The sequence below is a fragment of the Poecile atricapillus genome, chromosome 1, assembly GCF_030490865.1.
Source record: "Poecile atricapillus isolate bPoeAtr1 chromosome 1, bPoeAtr1.hap1, whole genome shotgun sequence".
NCBI classification, from domain to species: domain Eukaryota; kingdom Metazoa; phylum Chordata; class Aves; order Passeriformes; family Paridae; genus Poecile; species Poecile atricapillus.
In genome coordinates this window covers 59,729,293-59,750,830 of record NC_081249.1, presented here as the reverse complement: position 1 = coordinate 59,750,830, position 21,538 = coordinate 59,729,293, and the positions used below count along the sequence as shown (strand labels likewise).

General features: G+C 36.7%; 1 protein-coding gene across 1 annotated transcript in view; it reads left to right on the top strand.

Annotated features, from left to right (window-relative positions):
• VWA8 (von Willebrand factor A domain containing 8) overlaps nucleotides 1–21,538 on the top strand; it is a 179,197-nt gene that overhangs the window by 59,765 nt on the left and 97,894 nt on the right. Inside the window, exons 15-20 of the mRNA XM_058826255.1 lie at nucleotides 3,021–3,189; nucleotides 3,486–3,563; nucleotides 6,531–6,646; nucleotides 7,598–7,704; nucleotides 9,659–9,765; nucleotides 14,829–14,900. Of these exons, the coding sequence (XP_058682238.1) occupies nucleotides 3,021–3,189; nucleotides 3,486–3,563; nucleotides 6,531–6,646; nucleotides 7,598–7,704; nucleotides 9,659–9,765; nucleotides 14,829–14,900 (649 nt within the window). The remainder of the gene's footprint in view (nucleotides 1–3,020; nucleotides 3,190–3,485; nucleotides 3,564–6,530; nucleotides 6,647–7,597; nucleotides 7,705–9,658; nucleotides 9,766–14,828; nucleotides 14,901–21,538) is intronic.

Here is a 21,538-nt window from a genome sequence, read left to right as displayed (position 1 = left end):
ATTTAAAAGAAACAGCATGAAAGTAACAACAGGTCATTTTGATCCTAGTGTTACAATAACTCCCAACTTAAAAAAAATTGATAGAAAATGAGGTTTATTAAATCATATTACAGGAAGAGATAACCAAAAATAGTTTGATCTTACAAAAAGTGGCATTAGAAATGCTGTTCTGCATTTTATTTTATTCTATTTTTTTTAATGAGAAGCTTCAATTGCTCAGAATCATGGTCAATAACAAGAAAATCTTTCCTTACAATCACCCTGATCAATGTGTATGACTTTTTTTTTTAAGAGCAATGGTGGTAATCCTTGGCTGAAATTAAACAGTGATGTCAAAAGAAGGACACTCATTTTATTAGGAGAGTGCTTTGCTGCCTGTATTGTCAGTAAATGTTTAATAGAGAGGATAGAGACTCTATGCATTAATCAGTTAACATTGAATTTTCTCCCTGTGTTTGAGGCTCATTAATTTAAAAGATACCAAGTTTTTAACAAGATACACTTTACTTTGTCTTCATCTGTAAAACCCATGAGATTTCTTGTCATATCAAAGATCTCTTTTCTGTGAAATACAGCTCCACGTAGGAGCTCTCCTTATTGTATTCTTTTTGAGTCTTGATCTGTAATGTGATGGAACAACTTCGAAGCTCTTCAGTTGTGCTGATGGAAGATGGGAACTTACAGAGCACTGCAGAACTGAGTCATTTATGGTATTTGTTTAATAGTATACTTAGCCTGACATTTTCAGCATTGCAAACATCACTTCAAACAATAGGCTTTTGAAATAGCCAAATAGGTTTATTCGTGTTTACAGCCTGGAAACCTGCAGCAGTGATGTCCACGTCTAGAGAGCACATCAGTGAATTGAACTGGTATCACCAAATTAGCTTGCCCTGACTTTGCATCTCCTCTCCTCCCACTTCTTTCCGTGCCCTCCCTGGCTGTCCCCACCAAGCCCATTCAGGGTAATGACTAGGAAGTGATACAAATTAAATGTGATTCCTTTACCAGGAAATTATACAAAAGAAATAAGATTCCTTCACCTGAAAAGTTGACTCTTTCTTGTGTTCTCTTATGGTATTGCAGAAGGGCCAGTATTTGATGAATGTCTGGATGAGGGTTGCTTTTTTACTTAGTAATGTTAGGGAAGTCTGAAAGTATATGTATTTATTCTATCTAGGAAATGTTTTCTTCTATAATAAAGCTGGCTAATTCCCAACTGTTCCCTGACCTTCTTTTATGCTTAGTGACACTGACATTCCCATTGGTTCCTCTTTCATGTGATGTTTTCAGATGTCTAGTTCTATTTTTATCAATTAGGGAGTAGCTTCTAGGCTTATGACTTTCAGCTGAGAGTAACTCATACCACCACTTTTGTTTGCTTTGATACAAGAGAATGCTGTAATTGTCCTGTTGTATCAGAGGTGTATTGTGATGTACAGATGAGCCAACATTGCAGTAGGTTTGTTAATTTATGTCTTCAGTAATTTGTATGTAAAATGACATGGTAACAGCAATAGAAACTGCCTAATCAAATTTCACTTGCTTTTTCCAAATGAACATCCTCTATTTTAATAAGAGTACTGTAAAATCAGTTGAAAACAGGCCCTTCTTGAACAAAATTTGATTGGCTTTTGTATGTGATGTGTTACTCTATTGTTTCTGCTGCTTCTGGAGATCATCTCAGTTGGTCAAAACATGGTGCTAATAACAGGTCTGATCTCTGTGTGGGTCGTTCACTTAAGAGTTGGACTTGATGATCCTTCTGGGTTGCTTTCAGCTCAGACTATTCACTAATCTGTGATGCTGTGATCTTGCAGGTGTGGTGATTAATGAGTACCAATGAGTTCCCAGTCAAAGGACCTGAAAATATTACAGACATAAGGGATACAAAAGATGCAGAGAAGACAAAGATATCAAAATCCAAGGCAGCAGTTTTTCAGTGCCCTAACATACACATCTAAAAGTATATTTAAGTTTTTGTTGAAAGTTCACATTATCTTCAGTAGAGTCAAGATTGTTAGTTACCAAATCCTCAAGTGAGAACTGAGAAACACTGACTTAGGCTAGGAGGTCAGTCCCATAAAGATTTAAAAACCAATAATAATAGAAGTACCTTTTACAGCTGGGAACAGCACATGTTTTTTCACAGGAAGCTGTGGGGGCAGATAGGATGAAGAAGCAAAGTTCAGAACGGTATTAGAAAAATTTTTTGGGCAAAGAGAAATTAAAGCAAGATCTATCCTATAATGACTTTGAAGTTATGGTTGAGGGGAACTGGAAGAATATGAGGGGGACAGACTACTGGTTGTAGCTAGACTTTTGTTCTTGGTTGATTTAAGGAGCCAGGATGGCAATTCTGAAGTTCTTGTAAGTCTTAATCTTCCACTGGAGAGACCTGTCTCCTCATGCTGACTAAAACAAGCCAGGAGTGAAGTGATTGGTTTGGTCTTTGAAGCATAACTTTCAGGAGTGTTATGAAGTTAGACATATTAATCCAAGGACCACAAAGAGCATCTGTAAGGGCATGTTCCTAAACTGTTACTAAATTCAGCTCTTCACAGTATGTAGGCAAATCTCTACAGTGTCATCCTGTCTGTCAGTCTAATTCAGTAAAAGAAGTTACTCATTACTGCAGCTCTGGTAGGTCTTCTTTTGTCCCTGAGTTGACTGTGAGATACCCAGTTCTAGGTAAAGCATTTGTAAAAGTCCATTAAATGAGTGAGATGTGCCCATTTCAGATATTTGTCCATCTTGAGGCATACAGGTCCTGTTGTAGATGAAGAGATTTGGGTACACTTCTGAGCATAAAAAAATGAACAAGTTTAAAAAATTCAAGGTACTTTATGCAGCCTGCATATTTTTTTAAAAAATAAATTTGCATTGCAAATGATCTGCATATACTATGATATGTTTCAGTACAGTAATTTATATTTTTTTTCATCAGTTGTAAATATTAAATCTGATATTCATTCCTTAATTAAGCCAGGTAATGCATTTTTAAACTCTTTTTTTTGCAGGTCTATCTTTCCTATCCATCCTTCTTTCAGAATAGTGGTCTTAGCAGAACCTCCTGTCATTGGAAGTAGTACCCAACAATGGCTGGGTCCAGAGTTTTTGACACTGTTTCTTTTTCATAATGTTCAATCTTTAAGCAAGAGTGAAGAAATTGAAGTTATTAAACAAATGGTAAGTACATTCAGTACTTTATGCACTTACTGGCTATTGCTTACTGAACAGAATTATTTGCTACATCTAAAATACATTGCTATTTCAGTGTAGCATAAAGGAGCTGATTTTCAAAGCTTATCAAAGCAACATACCTGCTTATCTTCTAATGGCATAATTCTTATTTTAATATTAAATGCTGCTGTAATAAAAAAAATACTCTTTCTCATAAAGCAACTCTGGCAACTCTATGGTTATTGCATATGTGGAACTTGAATATCTTGCAGTAAGATTAATATTGTTTTTCTTTCAACCAGATTCCAAATGTACCCAGTGTTGCTGTGGAAAAGTTGTTGTCAGTAACACACAAGCTTCGGGAGACAAATGATGCCACCGTGAGCCTTTTTTTTTTCTTTTTTCTCTTTGAATTTACTATCTCCTGCTGCGACTGTCTTAACAAAGGCTAGGTGAAATGTGCTAAGCTATAGTGTTATTTCAAAGGCTGCCTAATTGGAAAACCATCCCCAGAAAGCTATTGCTGGCAATTACTGTGCTGCATACTATAAACTTCTTTGATTTATGATGTATGTGTTTGGAAGCTCCATAAGTTTTAGGAATTTGCACTAATCCCAGAGAATCAAGAACAAAACACATGTCAGCGATTTTAGGTGCGTGTCTCACAGTGAAACATGCTGAGGTGCATTTTGGATGTGTGTGGATATAATCACCTGTGTTCAGGTATTTTTTTGTTACTTCACTTTAGTAATTGGCAAATTGATAGCTGAAGTTATTGGGGCTTTTTGGGCCATAGGAGCTACGTAGTAATTAGAAAATGACAATGGGCAGCAGCAGAGATTCAGAAAATAGAAAGCTTCAGAACTCCTGGCTGCATTGCTGCTATAGGGTATTCTATTAAAGAAGTAATGTCAAGAAGAATAGGTTCTGCTGACCAAGTGACCACAGAATTCTTTAAAAATGCACAGTTAAATCACAGTGAGAAGAAAAATAAATTATTGCTATGGCAGCTAAAACACAGCATGCCTTCAATATAAGTAAAGTGTAAAAACATTTTTAGTGGAATCCAGCAGTACCAGCTTAAATGGTACACAAATTTAATCCATTGTTTTTAGTTTTCATAATTTTAACATGGATAATAATTTTTATAGTTTTACTATTTAAGAAGTTGAGAGAGGCTGTTATGTTCTTTTGAGCTTAAAAAAGTAAGTACAAAATTGACTTCAAGGTACACTGTTGGGACTGTCAATTGAGCTTCTTACATCTAATGTATAAATATATTGGTTTTGACATACTTGGAAAGATACCATGCCTGAATAGATCATCACAAAAATCTTCTCCAAATATATGGATACCTACAGAATTTTGAAATATCTAAATTAATTATGTGATACGGAATGAGAACTATTCACAGTGTGGTTCCAGAGAGGATTCTTGTAGATCAGCAGTGACATGAGACATGTTGGGAACAGCACATCTGTGCAGAGAGATGGATGCCTAATGCCTTATGTACATTAGGCTATTTATAGAGTTGTCTAAGTAAATAAGTCTCTGCCAGAGATTATCCTGAAATATTAACCATTGTTTAAAGTGATTTTGTTAACAATAGAATACCTGTAGACTGTTCAATCTGTGGGCGTTGTCTGCGTCATTGTAATTGTTTGCTTGATTTACAATAGAATTGGAGACCACAATCAAGATCCTGTTGAATTAGATGCCTCAGATAAACATTTTAAAAATTATCACTAACACAATTTTGGGTTTGCAGTTGTTCAATATAAAAATCCCAAACAAATCAGGTAATAGAGGAGGAAATTTTGTTGACAATACCTTCAACTACCAGCTGGAAATATGCAGCTGTTATACAACTTTTCCTCAATGGGCCTATCCTCTATGAATAGTAAGGATAGAACATTTACCCTTCCCTCTTGGCCTTGCTTCAGGCATGGCTAAGTAGGTCTTGAAGTAACACGTGAAATGCTGTCATTGGCATCACAGTGTTCACAGTGCTGGGTTGTAAACCATGGTTGTTCAGATGTTGCTTCACTATCTTCTGTCAGTGAAAGCAAGAGGAGCAGGAGTAGTAATCTTTGCAGTTAGCCCAATCTAAATAATTTTGTTCATTGCTCAGAGGTATGCTAAAAAGTATTATTCTTTCCTTTCTCATTTGAAAGAAGTTTTGTGTGATTTCATAGAACTGACTTTTTTTTTTTCTTTTAAATTTAAATGCCTTTTTGTCAAAACTACTGTTTTTTGGGGGGAAGGAATTGGTGAATTAGTGTTAAGATATTTCTTATGCTTAAAAATTAATAAAGGGGAAGAAAGGCTCTGAAATTCATTAAGTGTTGCTTTTATGTCTTTTTTCCACTGGATTTAAAATGTCAAGATTTTTTTATCCAATTGAAACAGCATCATATATTAAGACAATTTTAATGCAGTCAGAAATCTTATATAAACTTGTATAAGCCCAAACAAAACATTCTGAATTATCTAATTAAAATATTTCATTTGACCCAGGCAAAACATGGCGTGACTTATCAGATCACACTCATTGTTGTGTGTTTCCTGCTAAAATAAGGAACCTATTTGTATTAGATACCTTCATCCGGTAGATATAATTATAAAATGATTTCTTTCTCAGTCTTTAGATCTTTGAATACATGGTTGCTTGTTTTGTGGTTCTGTTTGTTTTTTTTTTTAATTTTGCTGTGTTTGTTTGAGGTCTGCCTTCCCTAGCATTGAATAATTTCTATAAATCTTTGCTGAATCCTGTCCAGTTTTTAGCATTTGTTTTAACGTGTAGACAACAGCAAAGGACACAGTGTTCCAATAATGGCCCGCCCACAAGGCGTGTGCAGAGGTGATACAATCTCCGTACTGCTGCCCAGTGTTGTCTTGTTTATATGTCTAAGAATCCTGCCAGACCTTTTTGCCAGAATGTTATATGTGGAACTCATGTTCAGTTTGTGAAGAGCAGATGAGTTTTTAGCACGTTGATCCTTTCACAGTAGCTAACCTGCTTTTAATTGCTGATATTCATGTTAGGATTTATATTGCACATAAGATTCAGTTCACAGTACTTTTTTTCTTCCTGTTGCTTATAAGTGATATTTTAAGGCTAATCTTTTGATGGCATAATGATTTCCATGACAGTGACTTACTGCAAAAAATACAGAATTACAAGCTTGCCTATTAAAGTGCACGAGTTGCTGTAGAAGGCACAAAGCATCTATGAATCAGGAGAAAAGTTGAAATAATTCCTTTTGGATTATGTTTCTCTCCTGACTTGTTTGCTCTAAATCCCTCACACGGATTAAATAATTAAACTACCCTGTATTTTTTGACAGGCACAGTCACTGGCCTCATTTTTATCTACTCGACAACTGTTGCGAATTTGTCGTCGACTGTCACAACATCCAGATGAAAGCCTTTATGATGCTGTTAATAAAGCCTGCCTTTCCAGGTAGAACTGCTAGTTTTGGTGGAAGTTCGAGGGCTTCTTGGTCAGTTGCTAACATGCAAGATAGCTTTTAATGTGTTTTAGTAAGTAATGCAATTGCTGTCTTGCTCCTTGAAGTTGGTAATTTCTTTAAAAATATTTCTGTGGTATTCTCAAACCTGGAAAGTAAATAGAAAGGACTTGGTATGCTTTTCCCATCTTTATGAAGATATGTCATTACACTATATAAATTAGGTCACCATTATCAGCATTGCTTCACCGTCTAAAAACACTCAAAGCAGGGCCATATTAATGTCTAGTTTGACTTATGTTTCATGGACACTTGGTTTCAGTTCTAAAAGCTCTTTCTAGAAAAGTTATGAGGGTTTTGTTTGCTTTGGGATTTTCTTTGTGGGTTTTGGATTGTTTGGGCTTTTGTGGTTTGGGGATTTTTTGGGGGATCTTCAAAAGAAAGCAAGTTTTTATCAAAAGGTTTGGAAAACTGAAAGGATCTAGTTCTAGACATCTCAGTGCTTGCTCTTTCTCTCTGGGACCTAAGATCCAAGTGAATTGAGTAATGAGAAAAGGTATTTCCAAAAACCGATTGTTTCTGTTGTGGCTCTAACTTGCAATGGTATGAGGACATTACATGCCTCCAGTTCTAAACCACCTTATATTACAACACTATTGCAATATTTGATGACAGTGAAGCTTTTTAAAAAGAGTACACCACCACAAGTGTAATTTATTGCCTAAGAAAGAAGCTCAATTCCTCTCCTTGGAAAAAGCTGAAATGTAGAAGGCTTTTAGTGAAAGGAATAGACATTCACGGTTTGGAGGTTCAAGTAAATCTTCATTTTAAATTTTAGTTTACAGATTACATTAGGTTTAGATTTTTAGATTACAGAAAATACTGGAAACTTTAAAAAGAAAAACCCTTAAAATACAACCTCCCTATTATTCTCCTTCTTTTAGATTTTTACCAAACCTCGCCAGATCAGCTTTACATAAAAATCTGCAGGATTCTGGTATTGAATCAAGTCCAGTTGATACAGAGAAACTAGAGGGAAAGGATTACACATGTAAGCTTCCGCTATTTTTTTTCCTGCTCTGCATGTATGTTATTCAGAGTGCTGGGTCATAAAGGTGTATTAGTTATCCTCAAAATTAAATGTAATTTGCTTCAGTTATATCTCTGACTTTGATCTATCAGAATGAGATGCTGCTCTCAATATGTTGTGTTGTCTGCTGAATTCCCTGCTCATGGAATTTTGTTTCCCATCATGTTTAAGTGTTTCTCAGTCTAGAAGATCCATGTCTCAGGCTTTTAGTACTGCTTTTTAATTTCTTTTCATCACTGATAGCTAGTCCTCTGTACAGTTACAGCCTTAGTTTGATCTGGTTTTTTATTTCTCTGGTCTGTTTTTTTACAATTGCTTCTTTCTCTTCTCTGTTAAAATCACCTTTGTTTTTTGAGATTCTTGTTACAAGTTTCGTGCTATCATTTGCTTTCATTCTGGTACACACTTCCTTGTTATTCTCTTTCAATTGCTGTCATAGTTGCATGTCACCTTTATAGAGCAGGTCTTTGTTTCTTTGACTTACCCAACTTGTACTCATTTGTAGTAGCCTTCAGGGCTATGCATATATTTCTGCTTCTGCCATTTTTCTCCCTTCTATTTTCTCATTCCTATATGACCTCCTTCATGCTAACTGTATATCTTTTCATATCTTCTGTCAGGCAGCATACTGTGAGCAATTTGCTGTTTTCCATTCACTATGTTTTTCCTTTTCTCTGCCTCACCAGTGTCATCTCTGCTCTTGTTCTTCTGTATGTTTGTTTCCAGTTTTGTGATGTATTAGATTTCTATATTTTTGCTCTTAGATCTTTCCAGCGCCAGAGGGGATGTAAAAATGTAAACACATCTTTAGTTTTAATTCACGTGGATTCTGTTTTTATGAATTTATTAATGTGGGTGTATACAGAAGTACATATGTAGATACCAATTTAGTAATGGATATATAGTTTCTATTATATGCAGTATAATATGTATATAACTATATACAAATATCTATGCAGCCATATGTATATACATATATATCTGCATCTATCTATGCATTATCATATCTCTTATTCACATTTTATATATATATATATATATATATATATAAAGCTATGTATATAAAATAATTTGAAGTCTTGCCAGTTGTGTGATGCTACCTGCTTACTTTTTTTTTTTTTTTAATCTGGATACATCCCTTGAATTTTATGTGTTTCTCTGTTTCATGCCATAGAGGCAAACAGCAAAAAACATCTGTCTAGAAATAAGGGTATTTTCAGTTGTCAGATTAAGAAATTAGTAGAAAAAAAAATATTTTTATTGCATGTTATTATTTACACTTGTTATTTTCCTAAGTACTGAATTTGTGGTTCTTTTGATCTAAGGATTTTTTTAACATACTTTTTCTCTCAGAGCTGTAGTTGAGGGATATTTCAACTATGCAGTGCTGAAAGGGAGAATCAGCAGTGGCTCTGTACTGTTGTGGTGGGTGTGCTCTCCCCTCTCAGCTGAGCATGCACACAGCCACTCATTACCTCACCTTTGCACCTCACTCCACAGTTGGGCAGGGGAGGACAACAGAAGAATGGAAGTGTGAAGTCTTGTGGATTGAGGAAATGTAGCCTAACAGTACTGGTGATGTTCCAGTAATACAGTGAAAGTGTGAAATTTAAACCAAGGCAGTGGTCATAATTTCTGGTGTTTCTTATAGCCCTTTTCCTGTAAGATCACCATTTCATAATTTATTATAATAGGCTTCTTTACAGTTTTAAAGAGAATTCAATTTCATGATAATGAAATCTTTTGTAAATGGATACTCTTCCAAGTGTTCTCTTTATTTAGATAGAAATAATTTACTGCAAATCACAGCCTTGTTAAAATTTGTAAATAGTTACTTGGGAATGTTGGGTATTGATTGCTTGTCTGCTTAGAAGATGTAAGAAATGTATTTGCTTGTTTCCTGAAAAATGACTAGGTGAAATAAACAATGGGATTCTGAAGATAGGGTCTGTGACCATGCCAATTTATAACTCAGCTGAGAAAATGAAAGTGCCAGATGTTTTGTTTTATGAAAATGCACAAGTAAGTACAAATCTCTGATTTCTGAGTTACAATTTTGTTAAATGTGTACTAATGGGTAAGCTCATATGTGTAGTAAATAATGTACTAACTAAATTTTAACAATGTATTTCTGAAGTAGTTTCTTTAGTCTTAAATTTTTCTCATAGTATTTCAGACATGTCTTCATCCCTGTGTGAAGAGATTGTAACAATTTTGTTGAACATTTTATTTATGTTTACTGCTGCTGGACTGATCCACCCTTAGGGGCTGGATTGTAGATTGCATCCTGAGACTGTGTTTTACAGGTCTGTTACATAAAGTTGTACCTCCTTGGGGTGGGTTGACCTTGGCTGAACTCCAGGTGCCCACCAAGCCACTCTATCATTTCCCCTTCCCAGCTGGACAGGGGAGACAAAATAAGCTGGAAAACAACTCATAGGTTGAGATAAGGCAGTTTATTAAACCAAAGCAAAAGTTTGTGTGTGCAAGGTCAAAAAGAAAAAAACAACAATTTAATTCTCGACTTCCCATCAGCAAGTGATGTTCAGCCATTTCCCAGGAAGCAGGGCCTCAGCACATGGGATGGTTGCTTGGGAAAGCAAACATTGTAAATAACAAATGCCCCCACTTCTACTCCTTTTCTTAACTTTTGTATCTGAGCTGATGTCATATGGTATGGAATATACCTGTGGTTACTTTGGCTCTGTTGGCCTAAGTGTGTCCCGTTGCAGGATCTTGCCCACCCCAGACTGCTGATGGGGGGGAAATGCTGGGGAGATAGTGCTGGTGCTGTGCCAGTCCTGCTCAGCAGTGGCCAAAGGTCAACACCTTTCCAGCTACAAGGGCTGCTATGGGAAAGTGAACTCACAGAATCATAGAATATGCTGAATTGGAAGGGGCTTGAAAAGATCATTGAGTACAACTCCTGGCCCTGTGCAGGACCATTCCCAAGAATAACATCATATATCAGAGAACATTGCCCAAACACTTCTTGAACTCTCTCAGGCTGGTGCTGTGACCATTTCTCTGGGAACCCTGTTTCAGTGCCCAGCCATCCTCAAGAACCTTTTCCTGATATCCAACCTAAACGTCCCCTGATATAGCTCCAGGCCATTCCCTCAGGTTCTGTCACTGTCACCACAGAGCAGAGATCAGTGCCTGCCGCTCCTGTTCCCCTCATGAGGAAGTTGTAACTGCAATGAGGGCTCCCCTCAGTCTCCTCCAGGCTGAACAGACCAAGTGTTCTCAGCTGCTCCTCACACGGCTTTCCCTCAAGATACTTCACCATGTCCATTGCCCTCCTTTGGACATTCTATTGCATTCTATATATTAATGCCTTTCTTACATTGTGGCACCCAAAACTGCCCTCGACACTGGAGGTGAGGCTGCCCCAGCTCAGAGCAGAGCAGGACAGAGCGGGACAATCCCCTCCCTTGCCCAGCTGGCCATGCTGTGCCCAGGACAGGGTTGCCCCTCCTGTCTGCCAGGGCACTGCTGGCTCATGTTCAACTTGCCATCGACCAGGACCCCCAGGTCCCTTTGCACAGCTCTGCTTTCTGGCCTCTCATTCCCCAGTCTGGCTGTACATCCAGGGTTGTCCCATTCCAGGTGCAGAATCTAGCACTTGCCCTTGTTGGACTTCATATGGGTGGTGATTGCCCATCTCTCTAATTCTTCCAGGTCTCTCTGCAAGGCTTCCCTGTCCTCAAGGGAGCCTACAGCTCCTCCCAGTTTTGTATCTGCAAACTTGCTTGTTACCCCTTCCTGTCCATTAGTATCCCTTCCAAGTCATTGATGAGGATGTTGAGTATGGGAATTCCAAGCACAGAAAGCTCTTGAGATCTTGTGTATACAAGCTCAGACATAGACATGAACACAGGGTTTGATTTAAGACCTTGGAGAAGGCTTCCAGATTAGAATCATAAGCAAGAATGTGAGTTTAAATAAAAGACATTAAATTAGGTTGTAGAAAGTTTTAAGCTTTTAAAGTTAAGATATAGAAGGAGTTGTAAAGGTAATAAGGAGTTTAAGGTATAACAAGTTTTCTTGTGTGTCATTACATGATTGGCTAAGAAGGTCTGCAAAGACATATAAAACAAAATAATTAACTGCTGGTATAAAAGTAGAAGCATTCTTTTGTGGCAGAAGTTTATTGGCTAATTAACCTTTAAGAAACCTTGTAACCTGTGGTGTTGTGACCACTGGCCAAGAATGTCTGGTAAAGACATTCGCACAACTCCATGAGCTGTAGAAGAAGAATAATAAATCATGCTTTAAGACGTCTCCCTGTGGTCCTCTCAAAATCCTGACAGTTGTGGAGCACAGGGCTTAAGTTGGAGCTCTGTGGAACCACACTAGTGACTGATGTCCCCCCATTCACTATAACCCTCCATGCCCAGACTCCCCAGTGAACCAACTCCATCTCAGCCAGACCCAATACACTTCTTTAGAATTAATATTGCATGTTTGAAAGCCAAGGTGAATAGTACTTAGTAAATTAGTTCTTAGAGTTATTAATTATTTATTTTAAATAGTTTAGCTTATTAATTCGACATAAGTGTCAAGTAGTTTGTAGTAGTAGTAAAGAGTGGTTAGTGAATACGAGGAAAGGGATGGGCTTTGTGTCTGTGGGTTTTTTGGTTTCTGTTTCTCCAACACCCCTTTTGTAGAGCAGCTTTCTTCTCTATCTAGCGTGGAAGCCTCCGAACTGTCAGACAAAGGTATCCTTAGGAAGAGATTTACTCTCTTGGTTACCTTTAGAATATTTTGCTACTGAAAGGCGACACTGACAGCATGATCTTGTGAAATACTTTTCTTTTATGGGCCTGGTGTGGGTTTCCATACTTTCTTTTTCCTAGTATTTTTTTCATACCTCACTTCTAATTTTGCCCCAGAAAGACTAGGCTACATGGGTGTCACCATTTAAAGGTAATGACAAGCTATGCAAGGGGAACAGATGACAGACTTCATCTTCCCTACTAATATTTCATGTGAGATTTTGTTCTGTGTTGCAATTTTGATAAAGCATGTAATTTGTGTCTGTTGGAAATGAAATCCTGAATTGTTCTAGCGCTTAACACCTGCATTGCTTTTTCCACCTTCTTGCTTATAACTTCAGAAAACTGTAGACAAAACAGATTTTATTCAGGAAGCAGCAACCAAATAACAGTCAGGATAGGTGTTCCAATTTCTAAATGAATTCTACTCTTCTTTTCTGTATTGCTGCTTTGTAGCTTGGTCATTCAAGTGTTGTAATGATAATTTAATAAAACCTGCTGGAAAACAAATTTGATTTGAGTTTAGTGCAGTGCTTCATTACCTGAAAGGTACAGATATAAACTGAAAACAGAGAAAAAGATATGTCCTCAGCCCTTTGCAGTGCTGCACAGTATAATGAAACACATAGATTTTTGCCTTTGTATGTTTGGTCTTGAAACAATTCACATTACAGTGAAATCTAATATTGCCGTGGAACATTGTTGTTGGTCCACAACAGGTGGCATAGGGATGTGAGTAATTTTTTTATGTAATATGCCAAATGCCATTTTCAGACAAGGCATTGGGGAGCATGGATTGATAAAAGTGATAGATCTGTCTACTTACAAGTTCTTTGCGTAAATAGCTAATATTAAATGTCTCCATGCATCATAATACAATGCTAATTTAAGTCCTGGTGCAAAAAAAGAACCAACTAAAGAAGAAGTATCAATACATAGTATTTCTTGTGGGTAAGGTGCTTTGCAGGGGAACCATACTCATATTTGTTCAATTTAGGATAAAAAAGTCATCAAAAGGATGTATTTGTGCCTTAGCAATAAAATTTAAAAATGTAATCAGTGTGTGTGGTAAACTGTCTTCCTAGAATTTCTCCTGTATCTGGTCAAATTCATTCTCCTCAGTTATAAGTTTCTAGTCTATACACATGCCAAAAAATAAAATAATTTGCCTTGAAGTTCTCTTCTTAAATTGTGTATTGAGTATTCAGTAGTCTTTTGAAATGCCTGGTTAGGATTTCATGGTATTAAGCTGTGTTTACAAGAGTTTCTTTCCCCACCCCCAGCCTGTGTTCTAGAGAGATTTGGAAATTTAAAATATCCTTCACACAGAAACTGAGGGTTTCTATGCTTAGAAATTATAAGCAAGCTGCTGATTTTTAATTTTTATTTTAATCAAGTACTAGAGATGAGATGATACTGTGTTTATTTAAAGACAATCATTCATTTCTCTAAGTAGGCTGACTGACCTACTTACAGATGACCTATTTTTACTAGATACAGTGGAGAAATATACATGACTTTATTGCAAGTAAAGTAGTCTGCATTGCCACATTATCCTGAAACCCTTTCTATCCTTTTAAACAAATCATTTGTGAGAAACGAGATTAAGATTAAATTATGTACAGTGTGTGTTACCTTTTATGATATTGGATACTGGATATATCCAGTAAAAATATACTTCCAGCATTTTGGCTTCAATTAGGCACATATTAACTAATAATTAATAAAAGTTGAATAGTTAGACATAGACTGTAAAGCACATATAAACACTTTCAGACTCAAGCATGCGTTTTCCTATTGTTATTTTCCTTGAAAATAAAGTTTGATTAGAAGTATATTTGTTATTAAGTTAAACCTGGTGTTTAATATTTAATAAAATATATGTGTATAACTAAATTATGCCTTTTATTCTCTCTGATTTTTGTAATGTTCTACTAGGATATTGCTGGAAAATTGGCACAAACTGAAAGAAAGTTCTTACACTCTGTGTGACAGGCATTCAGCTAAACTAAAAGAAAACATGCAAGGAATGATTACAGACAATTACAAGTATTTAGGGAAATCAGGTGCCCACAATGCATTTGAGCAGAGGATGTAAGTGCTTAATTGTTCTAGTCACTGGATATATTGCCTCTGCTATTATTGGCTGAGAAGCTCTTGCTATGAAATAAGTAGCTGTAAGTATGAAGTTCAAAAATATTTGGCCCCAAATCCTTGAAGCTAGGTTCCTGTTGTACCACTGTCATTAGTGAATGCGTAAACTTGAGAGCATAAAATCAAGTGAAAATTGTGGTTTTGTTTCTATAGCATATGATGGTAATGGAAGATATGCTCAAGGATTTTCTGCTGGGAGAACATCTTCTGTTAGTTGGCAACCAGGTGAGTTAAATATTTCTTGCAATGCATGGAACAAACTCACTATTTAGTAGTGAAATTAAATCTGTTTTACTTCTTTTTAATTGCATTCATTTCTACTACTGAGGTATATGGCCTGTTTTTCAATTCCTTATTTAACAGTGTCCAAGTATTTTATGGGCACACATTTGTGGAAAATGTAAATGCCATAAACGTGTTTTATATGACTGTCTGAATAAAAAGTCAAGTCATTAATCATGGAATAGTCTGAGCTGGAAGGGACCCATAAGGATTATCCAAGTACAACTCCTGGTCCTGCAAAGGACATCCTCAAGAGTCACTTGCTGTGCCTGAGAGTGTTGACCAAATGCTTCTTGAACTCTGTCAGGCCTGACCACTTCCCTGGGGAGCCTGTTCCAGTGCCCAAATACCCTCTCTGGGTGAAAAACCTTTTTCTGATATCCATTCTAAACCTCTCCTGACATAGTAATAGCTATATGTAACAGCATTATCATTAAAATCTTCAGTTAATGGTTTTGGTTATCCTTCTTGACTATGTATCAGACCACTCCTTTAAAGCTCTAGTGGTAGGTGAGAGGTGTACACTTCAGTATTACCTAAGTCTTATTGACAGCTAAATACTAGTTTTCTCTAAGAGTAACAGATTTGTATAGTTCTTTGACTAGTATCTTTGCTGATCAATACTTGACTTTTTGGGGAAAATACCAACCTCACCAATAATCTCCCTTTAGTTTAGCTGTCCCTTAGATAGAATACAATCGTTTTTTAGCAGATGTTTCTCTTTTTGTTTGCAATAGTCTTTAAGCGATGTTCTAACACAAAGCACTAATGATCTAACCAACAGGGCAGTGAATATAAAATGCTAATTATTATTAATGTGTGTATAAAGTATAGTCCCATCTGTTTAGCATCCTTGTTATCAACTTGAATTTACAAAGATGGTGCATTTGAAACCTCTGTAGACTTTTGATGGATAAGGCCAGCTTCTCCCAAATAATCTCTTCATAAATAAAAGTCAATCTATTTCATAAATGAAACAAGATCTATTTATTCTGTTTCATAAACAGTGCTGTCTATGCCTGCTTCCAAGCTGATGTTGAAAATGTTATGTAGTACAGATTGCTTGCAGCACCTGCTGTAAAGGAATAGCAGGAGCAGGCTGAGCCACAGAAAAATGGAGGCAGGGACAGAGTCCATAATGACAGCTTTTGCAGTCCTTTGGTGCCAAAGCAAGAGTAGCAGGTCTGGGGACAGCAGCTGTGGTCACCCAAGTGCTCAGTGGCTGCCAGACAGGTCCATGGTGAATGAGGCAAATCTGAAATCAAGCTGGGAAGTCCAGTCAGTAGGTCCAGGCTGGGATCAGCAAGATACAGGGCCAAGCAGAGCATTGCCACAGTGCAGGTTGGGAAGGAACCAAGGAAAGGGCTTGAGTGTAAACACAGCTCCCAAGGCACGGAGGACAAAAGGAACCCCAGCAAGGCAGGAAAACTATTTCAGAGCTGAGCTTCAATACCAACAAATAAAACCCTAGGCATGGGGAAAGAGCCTGTGTAGACCAGTGGTGGTCTGACACGTGCCTCATTTGGCAGAAAGTTTTGAAGACTATGCAAGTACAATTATTAGGATATATTTTTCCAGCAGTTGTATTCTCTTCTCTCGTAATTTAATGCATGTCATATTTTTTCCCATCTTTTGAGTCTCTAATTGAAGACAGCAGTAAAAGATTTGACTGGATTGAAGTATTGGAACATACTGCTTTGATTCTGGACATCAGCTTAGCTGTACCATTAAGTTGGAAAATTAGTTGATTTGCTGAGCTTTCTCTTTAGCAAATCAGCAATACTGTTGGGTTTTTTAAATTGCTAGCATAATTTTGAGTACTTCCAGGTTTACTCTTTACAAATTTCTTCCACGGTTTTTATGTGTGACTAAGAAAAGGCCAACATGCCTTTTCCTTTCAAAATACTGTTTTTAAGCTTGAAGTGCTGTATTTGCCATTCTGCAGTCTTTCAGAACCACAGCAATTATTCTTCATTTCTCAGGAATGATCACTAACCATTTAGAAATTCTTTGGATAATTCCTTAAATATTTTACTGTAAATTTGTGCAGCTTGTGATGAATCATGTTCAAGTACTTTAAAAGAAACCATATTACATCAATTGCACTTTCATGCAGTATGTGGAGGTACCTATTAAAAATACTAGACTTTTTATCCATTTTTTGTAAAGAAAATTATTTTAAAAATTGATTCTTTTTTTTTTTTTTTTGTCCATTTACTTTTATCAGCTCAATCTGTATGAGAAGCTAGGATTTTTTGATTCCTTGATATCACATCAGTGTGTGCCTGTGGTTCTCATTTGGAAGAAATAGATAATAATTTTGAGGAGATACAAAGTACTGTTTTGAGTTCCTTTCTGTTAAACTTCTTGTTAGTGAATGAGTGAATCACAGAAATTCAGTGTAATAACCGAAAATTCAAATTCTCTGAACCTAGGTATTTCAAAACATAGCACTAACATCCCTTTGAATGCTTGTGTCATTTCCTAGTTTTTTAATTGAGTTGGCATTTACCTTAGGACATAATTTGGTCTTTCAAAAAGATGACTGTGTGAGTATCTCCATTCAACTGTAACTTAACATGCAAGGCTTGACCTGTAGTCTTTCTTTTGGAGTCTGGATTTGGTTTTAGTTGGTTGACTAAATGTGGTTTTCCACCTTTGCCTCTTTTGTTTGCACAACACGTGAACACACACAAAATCCCTGTTAGCTTAAGGCCTCTGTCTTTGCAAAGTCTGTAAATGTGGTTTCTTCGTTAAATGTAAGAGCTGACTGATGAGAACCCTTTTACCGAGATTGTTTTCAAGACAGACTGTGACGATTAGTGGTGGATGTTAGGGATTGGCTTTCTTAATGAAACTGAGGAGAGCTTGCAGGCAAGTGTTAGATGCCAACAGATATTTTTGGAAGTCCTCGGCTTGTGAAGTAAACTACTTTACAGCACTTCATTCATGTTTGTTCCCTGGGGCTTATATGGCCCAGGATTTCACAGCAGAAATGTTTTACATGAAATATAAATATTTGTTTACAGTGGTTGATGATTTACTTTGGATGTTAACTGGAATGTGTTTCCATTTCATATACAAACGAATAGGTTTCTTTGAGTTCAGTGGATAGATAAGAATTTTCAGCTGTGAAATAGCTTCCAAGTAAAGGACATGCCAGTGCCTTAAATATGGGTTCTGATATGGCTTCCTGAGTGAGCCTGTAGTCTCAGTGTGAATGAGACCATCTATGGCCATCTACAGTTTTTCAAAGCGCCTTCAAAGCACCTGCTTTGGCTAAGAGTAAGAAGCTGCATATTACTCTCACACCAGCAGGCAAAGAACCACAAGAGCCCCCAGCTAATTTAAATGTTGCAGTGACTGTTTACCCACTCAGTAAATACATGTCTTGCAGTGGCTTTTGAGCTTCATGAGACAGACTGGAGTAGTGATTCCTACTACCTAGGAAAATTTTTAGGCTGTGTTTTTGTGATATTTTTCCTGATGGACAATATGCAGTTGATGGATTGGCCACTACTTTGCTGTCTTTTACTGTCTCCATGGGTTTTCTTTGGCAAATGCAAGAGAAACTATGTTAATAAATAGAATTTGTTTATGTGGAAAACCTTGGAAAATAGCACTGGCTGAAATTATTTCATTTTGTCTCACAATTTTAAATGTTAAATATAATATTTCCTGAATTGTTGTATTTGGAGGTATGTAAAGAGATGTGTTGGGAGCTTTCACCTTTATTAGTCATAGGTTAGGTCTTGGCAACCATCAGCTGTCTTTGAAGATACCAAACGTAGTATTTATAGTAACATAGGATCTGTGGCTTTCTGGATAGAGAAGGCTCACAACCCTCTCACTTCCAAATTTATTGCCTTGAAGTTCTAAAACACCCAACAGCATGTTAAGCAAAATGGAAGTTATTTTATTTGGCATCACTCTGTTGCTGTGGTTTATTGAGTGAGCTGTTCAGAGGTAGAATGAAGAATTCTATGAAGTTGCTAGATATTGTAAATAATCTGAAAGAAATCTGGCAGCACTAGTTAAAAGTTTTGATATGAACCCACAGTAAGTAGACTACCAGAAAGAAGTGAATTATGAGTACTGTGTCCAGCCTACAAAGGTGATGAGTGGACTGGAGCATCTCTCTTACAAGGAAAGGTTGAGGAAGCGGGGCCTGTTTAGCTTGGAAAAGGGGATCTTGTCAATGTAACATCATTATCATTAAAATGATAAATACATTAAGAGTGGATGTCAAGACATTGGGGCCCAATTCATTTCAGTGGTGCTCAGCAACTGGATGAGGACAATGGGCACAAACTGAAACACAGGAAGTTTCATCTGAATATAGGGAAAAACTTCTTTACTGTGAAAGTGAAAGAGCATTGGAACATGCTGCCCAGAGGCCATGAAGTCTCCTTCCCTGGAGATTCTCAAAACCCTCCTGAGTGCAGTCCTGTGCAACCTAATGTAGGTTTAGCAGGGCACTTGGACTAGATGATCTCCGGAGATCCCTTCCAACTCCAGCCATTCTGTGATTAAAAGAACTTAGAAATGTAATGGCATTCTGGTACATCTGCTAATATATTTCACTGACAGAAGGATGTAATTTCATCCTTTCTGCTGCCTTTCTGAAGCTGGGAGATCAACTTACGTGAATTCTTGGGCTCACACTAGGAATTTATTTTATTCTTGAAGAATTTAGTGGGACAAATGATTGAGTCTTTCTTAAAGATATTTAAAATTACATGCTTGATTAGATCTCTTCTTCTAATATAATATTTTTATTCCTAATTCATTATGAAATTGAATTAAGTACAAACCAAGAGTGTAATATCAGTCATCAAAAAACTTGAAATAGCAAATGCTTGACATTTCAGCTTTTCTAGAAATAAGTCTTGTTTTCCTGCTTAAACTTGTTTAAAAATAGACGGTTTCCTCTGCAAGTCAAGAATGTACTATCCTAAACCAATTTTTTATTATTATTTTGAACATGAAGAAACTGAGCTCCAAATGTGCTAAATTGGCCCAAACACTATGATATTTCTTGTCTAGGGAATTAGGTATGACAGTTGTGGAAAACTCGGAAAATATTTCTTTAACTTGGTACAGTCAGTGTGTACACATACGAGAATAGACATGCTTTTTAAATGTCTCTGCTTACAGTATTGCTTTCTGCCTTTACACATTGAACTGAAGAACCAGAATTAAAAAATAAACAATGAATTGATTTTGCTTTTGGATATTTCTTTTCATAGATTCTTTTCATCATAAGCTTTTCATATGCTTCTCTCCATTGGACCACAGTTCTCTTACCTCACTGGAAATGCAATGATTGTATTTAGCCTGACAGGATTGAAGGGCTCTGGTTGTACTTAAAGTCAAAAAAGACAACTCTACAAGCTTATCTAGAGCTACAGTCAGAGATGTACCCAAAGCATTCCATTCATGATTCCTATCAGGGAATTAAGTTGATTCTTAGGGTGAGATTTTCTTCTTTTGCTGTCACTATAATTTTTGTGTGCCTCAGAAGATAAACTTGTAATAAAAAATGTGATACTAAACCACAGAATGCTTACTTTTATAATTGATAAATATGTAGATTGCAGCTGGGGCAAGAGTTAAAATCACCTCTGCTTTTGCATAATTATTTAAATTTGATGCTAACATTCAAGCAAGGTAGCCGTGATAGGGTCGACTGTAGTGGTCATCTGGTAGCATTGTCTGGAGTCTGCTGTTGGCACACCTTCTGCAGTTATTAAAATGCATTGTTCACATTTGTTCCAAGTAGGGCTTCTCAACACCTGGAGTGTATGAAATAATTCTGTGCAGGTACTACGAGTCGCTTTGCTGATAGTAGTACATTTTTTTGTAAAACCAGACAGAGATACGTCCTCTGGTATAAAAATCACAGCCTCAGCCAAAATACATGCATTGCAAATGTCTTTGTTGACAGAAACATACAAGGTGTGGCCATGAAAGGTGGTTTGGTGCCAGACCCAGTGTTAGAAATGGCATGTTATCAAAGGTGTTTTTTGTTATCTTTATTTTCATATTTCAGCGAGAAGTTTCTGTGATAATGCTAATACAGTACTTTATATGACATTAGAAGCAGAGAACTCTTGACATGAGGATTCTGTGTACTAAAATTGATAACTCAAATTTGTCTTTCATTCTCTAATAATGCAATTTTAAAATTAATTATAAAATGAAACTTCTTAAGGTGAAAAAGTGATAAACTGCTTTTTTACCAGTTTCAAAATTTGTTTCATTCTTTTATAATGAAACAGGTGCTCTGATAGGAAGAAGGTGTGATTGCAGTGTTTCAGCTGAAGGGCAGTACTGAAGAACACAATATGGCAACCTCTTTATCTGCTTTAGTATGACTTACAAATCATTTAGAAGAAAATAAAAATGTGTTGTTTGCTTGTTTGGGGAGGTTTTTTTGTTTTGGTTTGTTTTTTTTTGCTGAGAGGCAGGCTGTTAATTTCAAAAGCTTATGTCCAGTTCCTTTGGACTGTAACTTTATTTTCTTTATTTGGGCTGTGCAGAGGATGATTTGTCCCACTGCTGTCAGGTCTGCATCCTGA